The following is an 11,164-nucleotide window of genomic DNA, read 5'->3' on the forward strand; positions in this document are numbered from 1 at the left end:
TGCTTGGTTTAAACGCTTGAGTGATTTCTTGTTCAAACACGGCTTTACAAATATCATGCCTGATCCTTCTTTGTTTTGGTTTTCACAAAGGACATATACTACTATATTTCCTGGACTATATTGATGTGTTTATTTTAAAAGGTTCAGACAAGGCTATCATCAAGCGATTTCTTTCTTATCTAAAGAAGGAGTTTGGTGTTAAAGATCTCAGATTGCTTAAAGATACATTGATGGTTTCTTATCTAAATAAGGAGTTTGTTGTTAGTTTTTTTGGGTCTCAAGGTTTACTATACCATTCATGGTTTGTTCCTCAGTCAAGCTAAATATACACATGATATTCTCACATGTGCTAGTTTGCTTGAAGCTAAGCATGTCTCCACTCCACTTGCTCCACATGAGTTATTTACGACATTGGGTATTGCGTTTTCATATCACACTCTTTATCGGTCTCTTGTCGCTGCGTTACAATATCTCACCATCACTCGACGTGATATTTCCTATGTTGTAAATCAAGTTAGTCAGTTCCTACAAGCTCCTACAACTGCTCATTATCAAGTTTTTAGGCATATTCTACGTTTTGTCAAGGGCTTTGTTCTTGACTCAAAATCCAGTTTCACATAAGCGTGACAAACACATAGATCTTGACTATCACTTTATCCGAGAGCTTGTGTCTTCTGGGAAGCTACGCACAAAACTTGTGCCGACCAAGCTTCTTCAGGATGATGACATTTTCACCAAAAGAGTTTTACGTTCACACTTATAATTTTTTCGATCCATGCTTTGTCTAAGTCCGCCACAGATTCGCTTGAGAGGGGATATTAGAGATAAATCAAGACATAATTTAAATATTAGAGATAAATCTTAGCATACTTATCTCTTTACGTTTTTAGTTATGTATTCTATGTAATTATCCTTTGGATATTCCTCTTTTATCTTTGGCTATATGTAATACGTCTCATCATAATTGAGATGATGAGTTTTTCCTTATTTACAGACAGCTACTTAAATTTGCATAGCTGGTTGATCGACCTAGTAACTAATTGAAACACCAAGGACCATATATTAATCCTTTTAAAAAAGTTGATGGTTAAACTTCTAGTCTTTCTAAAGCAAGTGGGTTATTTATGTAAATTTGTCTTTGTGATTTCTAAGCCTATTTCTTGCACACTCTTAGGTTTATCTTTGTTATATCTAAGTCTATTTCTTGAACAATATTAGGTTTGTGTTTATGATTTCTAAGTCTATTTCTTTCACACCCTTACGTAAATTTGTCTGTGTGATTTCGAAGTCTATTTCTCGCACACCCTTGGGTTTTAATATAGTTTATCTCTTAGTTTTGAAGTAGTTAATTCCACATCAGTAAATCAAAATCACTATGACAGTAGTATATATATTATTCGATTTTAAATATAACAACATATATAAGCATAACAAATACCACACCATTGATAAGAAAATCAACATTTTAAAAGCATTTAAAAGCTAGAATTTCGATTGAATTTGATAGACGAGGTTGATGTCAACTTGAAAGGCCTTTGCAAGAATATCTCCAGCGATATCGGGATTTGACCCAAAAATAGCGTTTGCAATGGTAATAACACCTGGATTTTGACTACTCAAAGCTGCAATAGCAACAGCATAGCCATTTCCCACGTTTTTCTGGAAGTGAATCAGGCCTTCTGGGAACACGAAAACATCGCCTTTCTGAAGTTCTTTTGTGATGAGTCGGTTTTGAGGGTTGGACGTGACAAATCCGACTAGAATACGGCCTTCCATAACAGTCAAAATTTCAGTGGCCCGAGGGTGTGTATGTGGGGGGTTAATACCCTGTGGTGCAAAGTCAATACGTGCCATTGAGATACCAAGAGTGTTAAGTCCTGGCAACTCTTCTACGGTCACTGGAGTCACAGCAGACCCAACAGCATTCGATGTATTTCCCATTAGTTGCAGTCCTCTATAAAAGAAATCATCAGCTTGTACTAGCCTTGACTCTTTGCAAACCAAGCCATTCACGAATACTACGAGGAAAAAAATTAAATAAATAAACTATTAATCACAATTAAATATGATATGTTTTCAAATCATGCATGAAAATGCTGGAGAGTTTCTCGACTTTCACAAATAAATTCTTACCTCTGCTATTTTGGTCTGCCACACAGAAGTCCTGAAGAGGACTAGGGTCCGAAGCAAACGCAAGGGAACAACCTGCCGCCAAGAGACCAAATAAAAGCAAATGAGCCGTCATTGTTGAGAAGCCGAAAACTTGTTTTAATTTTGATGACTTAATTATGGTAGCTTGGGAAATCTATGAAATAAAGAATGGAACTCCCAATGCTTATATAGTAAAAATATTGGAAGATCAAGACTAATACCATCATAGCGTCATCAATTATCATCTTGAGATGCATTCAAATTTTGCTGTTCAATTTCTAGAAGCAAGATACATTCAACTTACGTTGTTTGGTTCTTAATTTCATAAAGGTTGCAACTACGAACCTTATATGTCTAAGATCCTTCCATTTAGTATATTTACTTATATACTTTTTCATAACACATCCATATTTAGGATTCATTTTAATGGAACGTCGTTGAATGTTTAGTATGCATGGAAAATTTCTACTTCGATCATTTTTTAAGAAAATCAAAAAGTCTTGAAGAGCAATGTTGACCGTTTCCATACCAGATAAATATTATGGTTAAAGAACGCTTTATGTATATTTTATTTTTCAATTGATGCATTCTAGGCTTTTCTTGAAACAAAAGATTAGCCTCCGTGCAATACAAAAAGGTGCACAATTATCGAAAACCATTTATGTGTATAATCCGTTCATAATGGGTATTACTGGTTGGTTAGACACATATCAAAATTGGTTGGAAGAAGGTGTACGTGGAAAATATCTTGTACACATACATAACATACATTACAGACTTACTACATTCACCGACAGATGCAAAATACTATGGATTATAGATATAAACTTCATACCGATGTATTGCACACACATTTACAATCCTTTTAGCAAAACAGTATCTTTTCTAGCTGTTTGTAAATTACTTGTATTAATTAGACGTTTAAATTTACCAAATAATAATAATAACATAAAATAAAAAAAAAATCTTATTTTTCTTGAATAAATAAAGTAAGACAAATTATACCAAATAGTATATTGGGATTTTATAGTATGAATGGAAAGAGTAAATATAAGTCTAAAAATTTGCAAAACAAGGCCCATAAAAATAAACTACTAGGAAAAAACAGGGTAGGTTGCTAAATAACAATGCCTAATCAACGTCGTTTGATCTACCAATGGCTTAGATTGATAACCATGTTTGATGTGCCTAATCTCTATATATGCTTTCTAATGAAGATTTTGGAAAGAACTTCCTACAATAATCTACATCTAATCATATATGTCTCTTCCATTAACCTTTTTATAAAACACACCAACCCCCAATGTCGATTTATGTGGGGTTGTTGGATCAACGGTCGCCCTAGATTTCAACGAAGATAGAACACTGCACAAAGAGGCGAAGATTGAGGAAAGGTTAAATTGTTGAACAACACTAAAATTAGTGATATCCGTCTCAATCTGTTTACATCCCCACCATAAACCTGTATCAAAATTATGAAAAAAAAAATCAAGAAACAATAAATTATTTCAAAGTGATTCTTGTCTTCCTTGCTTGATTAAGCGATATGTGCATCCCCTTGTTCCAATCCATTCCTAACGAGTTCTAATGATTGGGGGATTGTGTCGTCTTAATCCTTTTGCCATTAGTAATACAAGGTTTTGTTCTTTCATCCATGAAACCTATATTCGTAATTTTGTATGTTATAGCTATTGGTATGGATGTAGCCACATGTGTTTAGTTTAATTTATGTCATAGACAACATTCGCACTTCTACTTATTATTTTTTGTCACATTGTATTTTTGGCTAATTTGTTCATATCTTTTAGGTTCACACTTGCTAGTTACTAATGAATTTCTAGAGAATCATTGTATGTGTTTTGTTCTCATTTGCAAGTTACCATGGGGCTTCATAATGTCTATTTATTTGTCATGGATATGGGGAGGTTGTTGCTTTATTTGTTGATGGTCAGGTTGAAGACAAATAACGAAAATAGGGGTGGGTTAAACCCTAAACACCTTCTTCGTTGAAATAGTGATTGTGGAAGGTGATGGTTATGGTGGTGGCGGTGCAGGGCGACCGAACAAGGGAGGTGAATAGAATGGGGGTAGGTATGGTGATGTAAGGTAAGGTAGGTGGGGTGGGGTTTGGTTTTGGGTTTATTTGTTATCTTTCTTAATTATAAAATGTAAACCAAAGGTTAAAAAAATTTATTTGAACTTACGCGAAAGTCAATTTACATAGTTATGGATCGATCATGCAAGTAATTGAAACCAAAAGGACCATACTCGTCAAGAAAAAATAATAATTGCTGAACTTCTTAATTTTTTAAAGCGCACAATATGATTTAATGTAATACAAATAGGCACATAAGGCATGTAAATTAAACCTTGGTTTTTGAAAAAATCATGTTCTCTTTTGCAAAATTTAGGCTTAATGAAGGGAAAATTCATATGACCCTTATTGTCTCGCTGTCTTCCACTTGATTACCCTCTTCCTCATATTTCTTTACTTTCTCGGTACAGTCTTTGGTAGATACACAACAAAACCGGTCAGGGGCCATTCATGTTACGATATGGTCTATGAGTTTTACATGGGATGAAAGGGAGATAAGTTTTACCATCGGCCTCCATGAAGGATCTCCCCCCCTCCCCCCCTCCCCCCCCCCCCAATGTGATTTCATGAAAGTAAAAATAATTTGGCAAGTTTGGTCCCTCCTTCCATGATCTTAACATCTTAAGTTTTAAAATTATAGTTTTTAGTCATTCGCTAAAAAAATAAATCTTTTTATGTTATATAATTGTTTATAATTATTTTATAACATTATTTCTTTATTTATTATAACTCTTAAGGGAAATTCAATAAAATTAAATAACGACATGAGTGTTACAATATGTTGCATTTTTTATAAACATGGTGATCTCCCTAAGGTTACTCAAGAACTCATAAATGAGACAACCAGTAGGAATATATATATATATATATATATATATATATATATATATATATATATATATATATATATATCTATAGGTGGAAACTATAAGCGTGCATGTTGTCTTGTTTGATTTATTCCTATTGTTTTAAAGTATGCAAGTTGTTTGCCCTAACCGTAGATGAGAGATGAAGAGTCGAGGACGAGTCGTTTTCACTATGGGGAAGGTGGTGCAGGGTATTAGAAAGATGAATCAAAGATTTAATTTAATTTAGTTTATTTTATTCTATGAGTTTTTCTGCTAAGATTTAGCTTTATTAGGAATTTTTATGCCCTAAATAAATAAAATATTATGATTTATATTATCTCCGAATTCAGATGATTTCTATCATAATTATGAGTCATATTAGCGTTTTAGTTTAATTGTACACAGCGTAGACGCCTTTGAGTTTTAGAAGTTGACTTTGATAAATAAAGCATGGTATTTAGAACTCGGTTTTCTTTTCTTTGTGTTCATGTGGTTCTAATCGACTACTCAAATCGTTTGTCTGGAAAAGATCTTAATACATATGTCATAAGTAACACATGGTTTTGTTGTTTAATCAATGAAACTTAGATTTTTTATTTTGTATGTTATTGGGTATTGATATGGATGTAGCTACATGTGTTTAATTTTTTTGAAGTAGTAGACACAATGCATACATTTTCTTTTTATGCCTGTGACATTGTATTTTTGACATATTTGTTTGTATGTTTGACGATCTCGCTTTCTAGTTACCAATGAATGTCAAGGGAAGCTTTGTGGCTTTTTCATTCATGGATTATTGTGTTTTACTATGTATGCTTTATTTTCTTTTAGTTAACAAAATCCTATAAGGGTGGTCGAAGGCAAAACCACTTCGTGATTTTATTTAGGCAAGGATCTTAGGAGGTTTTATCACTGATTATAGATAGACAAGTTGAAGATAGTGTTGGATTAGTGTCTAAGTCCATAACTATTTTGGTATGTACTTGACCCGATGGTGCATGGTCCTTTTAGGTTGCCTTTACCAAAGCAACTTGATAGGATGAATTATGGAGAGAAAGGATTAAATATGATTTATTAATATATTATGGGAATAATATATTAAAGGAGAAATCATATTGTTTAATTAATATTAGTCAATAATTAATTGGTAATTAGTTTTGTGACTAAAAGAGATTAATTAAACTTAAAGGACTAGAATTGTAATTATGAGATAATTGCAATTTGGGCCATGGATTGCCTTGAATCAAGAGGTGGACGAATTCTATGGGAAAACCCATAAGGAAATCGTCCATGGGCTTGATTAAAGGAGTCTATGGGTTGCTTAGGGCTTAAACAACCAAATTAGGGTTTCCTTGTTAGATAACCCTAATAGCCTCACTATATATAGAACCCTTAAGGCTCAAAAACGTGGACAAGCAACCTTCTAGGGTTTTCACACGGTTTTGGCAGCCTCCATCCTCTCTCCTCTTCATCCTCTTGCTTATGGTGTTTGTGAACCATTAGAGGAGTGACACTTGTGACTCTAAGCCTTCCAAAGTCAATTCAAAGGAGGAATTGGGATTGTTATTGCTACATAACAATCAAGGTAATATCATAAACCTAATTATATGTTAATATTGATTTCCATATGCTAGAATTAGGGTTTATAGTCTTGGATTCAAAGCATGTATAATAGAGAAACCTAGATCCGAGCATTAGGGTTTGTATGAGCACATAGGATGTCTTATGACTAAAACCCATCAGTAGTATCAGAGCCTAGCTTGGTTTCAATTGTATTGATGCATTGTATAATTGGAAAATTCGATTTTTTGGATTCTGGAGGCTGGACTCGCCGAGTCCATGGCTGAACTCGCCGAGTCCATGCAGACTCGCCGAGTCCAAGCCTGACTCGCCGAGTCAACTCGTCAGATGGAGGGTATTTCACGATTTCTTGCTGTTTTTGCTTATGGATAGTTACCTTATCATGTTAGATCAATATTAATCCGATTATATGATATATTTGACTATATTTTTGATCTAATTGAAGATATTTATCAATTAATAAGATAATTGTTTCCTTATGTGATAATTGATTAATTATTTTGACTAAATTGATAAATTGGTTTGCAAGAAATCATTAAATAAATCAAATATGGATAATTATGTGATTAAATGTTAATTTGAATTATTTGTTATTTGATCCTTGTTGTTATGAAATGTTTCATATTTTGCCCTTTAGGTTTTATAGTTTAAATTTGAACCCAAAAGTTTTGTTGTTTTGAAATTTAAATAGTTAAAACCCTAATGTTTTGAAAAAGGTTTCAAAACTTGCCCTCAAGTTTTGGAATTTAAATTTTGATTAATAGTTTAATTTTGATGTACATTTAAATTCTAAACCCTAATGTGGTGAAATGTTTCAAAACTTGCCCTCAAGTTTTGGAATTTAAAAGTTGATTAAAAGTTTAATTAGGAATGTTAAATTCTAAAACTCTAGTATAGTTTTGAAAAAGTTCAAATCACACCCTTATGGTTTTATTAATTAATTAAGGTGTATAATTAATAGAGATTTAATAAATCCATAAATGTTTAGGTTTACAATTTAATTGAATTAAAAGTATAATTGTTAAATTAGACCACCTAGTATTCTGAAAGTATAAAATACACCCTATACTATATATAACATTAAAAGTCTAACATTATATATATGTATGATTAAAGTCAGTCTTACCGTTAGTAGGTCTCATTCACGAAGCTGGTCTATAAGGGGTGTTTAAGGAAATTGCCTATAAAATGGCGATTAAATGCGTATCCACTCTTACCCACCGCACTCTTGACTAGTGGAGGGTCGTTAGCCAAACGGGTAGGATAGGACAAAACCTTCCATTATAAGTATAATGAAATACAAAAGTAACTAAATGTTTTACAAATTCCCAATAGTAGTTACTTAGGCAAAAGTGAATTGATGCAATTCCATGAAATTACACTTTGTGCCCTTGCGAAGACGTTAGTGGAGCGTGTGTGGTTAACCGGCACACTAAATGGTTCTAAGCAAAGGTAGCAAAGGGTGACTCAATGTTGGTCATAGTTCGGTGGAGCGTGTGTGGTTTACCGGCATATCGAATAGGTGACTGTAACATGTGAGGGCACCATGTAAGCTTGCATGGTTATTCACACCCTCTTTGTGATCCTCGGCATCCCAGTCACAAACAAGAGGGGCATATTGAGATTTAAACATGCCATTGAAAGTTCAATGAATCTCAAAGGATCTAGGAGTTTTCATAGATTTAAAACTTAAATTTCTTTTTCGTTTTTCGTGGTGGAAATTAGTGAATCGTCATTCACTTACCTTCAAATGTTCTGCAATTAGGGTTACGACATCCCTCTCCCGAGTTGTGGAATATTGTGTTGGGTCCTAGCCTTAGTATCTCATTTGGGTGATTTACTAAGGACTCAATCTATCAACTAACTTGAATTCGTTTTCTCCCGTTTTGTAGATGTCAAAGTTCGACAACTATGGTCTTCCTAAATCCCGTGGAACAAGCTTTCCACATGAAGATGATATTCCATGATTCGATCGAGGAACAAGAGATCATACTTCACTTCCTCTACCTCCTCCAATTATTCTCCCTAACCCACAAGTTCAAAGGCTTTAAAAGTTCAAGATCACTCAAGCCCTTTTGGCAAGTAAACATAAAGAAGGAAAGTCGATGTGTGCACACGTCCTAGGGATAAAGTCACACATTGATAGGTTAAGAATGTTGGGATCCGTTGTCTGTGAGGAAATGGTTGTTGATTGGGTTCTTCAGTCACTTCGCAACTCATATAGTGAGTTCGTAAGAGAGTACTATATGATGAACTACGACGTGACCCTTATAGATCTCACCTATATGCTTATTGTTGCTGAATCAGTAATGGTTTGGCACAATAGAAAAGCAAAGTTGATTGGTGAATCTGCCTTCAAGACCTCTATGGATATAGACAATGGCAATGAAAGACATGCAATGATCGAAAAGTTTGATCATAAGAGAAAGGCGATGTCTAAAGTAGTTCCATGTGTTGTTCCAAAAGAGTCAATTTGCTTTTATTGCCAAGAGAAGGGGCATTGGAGACGAAGTTGCCCTAATTACCTAATAGATCTAAGAGATGGGAGAGTCAGAACGTATGGCTCTACTTTAGGTAAGAATCCACTATCTAACTCCGTTAAAGTTCCTATTCATTGATTCTTAATACGTGATGTAATAAGATTGCATTTGAGTGTTTTGTAGGATCGGTGAAAAGAAAGGAAGCTTGTTGAGAGAGAGCAAGATGAATCTAATCACCAAGAGATGGATCTCGATCGCATGGACTTGAAGATTAGATTTTGAGCTTAAATAGTTATGATAGAGTTGTTAGAAATTTTCCTTTTACATAGTTTTCAATGGATTTTACATTGTAAGGACAAATTTTTCCGCTGCTTTTATAAATAAAATAAATTGTTCGTTTGACTTATTTATTTATTTGTTTATTTCCTTTCAATGAAATCGTTATGAAAATTGGTGTTTGCATATTTCTACAACAAATGGATATGATTCTTATGATGTTTATGGAAAAGTCGAAAATTTACCAAATAGGGAGAGTTTCTCATCGCCCAAGTTTCAATTGGACAAAAATTTGGAATCATGCAACTTGGTTGCACGATGAATGAGAAATTTCATATTTGGAAATTAGACTAATTCGTTGACAAGGTGTCAAGTGAAGGACTAGGAGATCGAGTACACAAAGTTGCGTGTTGATCAAGTTCACCATAAGAGTAACAAAGATATTCGTCATGATTTACTAAAGGTTTAGTAAATATGATTATACTTACAAGATTAAGTGTAATTGTGAATTGATTGAAAAAGTTTAAATCAATAGCAGAACAAATAAGAAGAATCGAGTAGGCAGAAAGATAAAAGTTTCTCCATTCTAAGAGGAAGGGAGAGTAGCTTTTATGCTTTATGATAGGTCTTAATGATTAAGAACCATATCTCAATTGATTCTCTAAGTGAGTCTTAGTACAATTGTATGTCTAAGAAGAGGAATCAAAGATTGAAGAAATGATTAAATCAAGAAGTCAATCATATTTCATCCCAATAACAAGTCTTAAAGTTAAGATTGTGACAAAGAGTGACAAGTATTAAGAAGGTTTATAACATTCATCAATTGTGGAAAGTTGTGATGTCTTGAATAAGACAAAGACCAACTAGGACCAAAATTATGAAGTGTTTTGTCTTGATAAAAGCTACACTAACTCTTGAATATTTGTTTGTCAAGAAATGTTAATTGACAAGAGAATATTATATGTCAAGGGGTCAGTGGGAGTCTTAATGGTCTTGAAAGGTTTCAAGAACAAATCAAATAAACCTTATCAATCATCACTAGCACACGAGTTGAGGTTTACAACCTATCGTGTTGACATTATTTTGTTTCTGTGCCAATCCAATCGAGTTAATTATGCATGTGAGTTCTATGAGTTCTCATTTTGAACGCATAAGAGGCAAAGCACCTTAATCAATGAAAGGTACATTGATAGGAAAGGGCGAGCTACTTAACTACTTGGAAGACATGGTGGGCAGCTGTGCTACCATAAGGCAAGAAATCAAGTCTAAGAAAGTTCGGTCCATATGAGTTTGAATTTGTCGTAAACTTTAGTTTTGACAAATTCACACGGATAGGAACACATACACCATTTAAATCTAAGTGTCATAAGATTTCCTCCTTCATGAAAATGATTGTGAGGAAATGCTTTCACTAAGAAAGATTTTAAGAAGATAGTGATTGTAAAATTGCATTCTCGAATTCAATCATGGTTACGGTATCCCTTTCCATAATTTGAATTGTGAGGTTTGGCAATTAGTCTTAATTGTTTAGACACACATATGAACTATCGAAGGCAAAGGTGTATAAGTTCAAGAAGCATTGATAAAGGATTATCAAAGCACTAAGTATTAGAAACATGAACTTAAGAAATTCAATAAGTATTGTTTTCTGAAAGTTAAGATGTTTATGAATACATGTCGAAGCTAGTGGGAGCATAAGTGTTATGTTTTATAATAATCATCATGATAGTGGG

At 33.7% G+C, this 11,164-nt stretch overlaps 1 protein-coding gene across 1 annotated transcript; it reads right to left on the reverse strand.

Annotated features, from left to right (window-relative positions):
• Window positions 1-1,366: 1,366 nt before the first annotated feature.
• LOC145073065 (putative germin-like protein 2-1) lies at window positions 1,367-2,290 on the reverse strand. The gene is made up of 2 exons (XM_079019609.1): window positions 2,134-2,290; window positions 1,367-2,018 (listed from the first exon to the last, which is right to left on the reverse strand). The coding sequence occupies exons 1-2, from the start codon at window positions 2,243-2,245 to the stop codon at window positions 1,483-1,485; spliced, it is 648 nt and encodes a 215-aa protein (XP_078875735.1). The 5' UTR covers window positions 2,246-2,290; the 3' UTR covers window positions 1,367-1,482.
• Between the last annotated feature and the right edge of the window lie 8,874 nt (window positions 2,291-11,164).

Source organism: Lactuca serriola, chromosome 9 (genome assembly GCF_051521515.1).
Source record: "Lactuca serriola cultivar US96UC23 chromosome 9, Lser_US96UC23_V15, whole genome shotgun sequence".
Classification (NCBI taxonomy): domain Eukaryota; kingdom Viridiplantae; phylum Streptophyta; class Magnoliopsida; order Asterales; family Asteraceae; genus Lactuca; species Lactuca serriola.

Excerpts from the sequence above, each read along its gene's own strand:
- LOC145073065 (XM_079019609.1), bottom strand. The coding sequence starts at position 2,245 with ATGACGGCTCATTTGCTTTTATTTGGTCTCTTGGCGGCAGGTTGTTCC. Across the intron at positions 2,019-2,133 it reads GGCAGACCAAAATAGCAGAG|TATTCGTGAATGGCTTGGTT; the intron begins GTAAGAATTTAT and ends TTTTCCTCGTAG.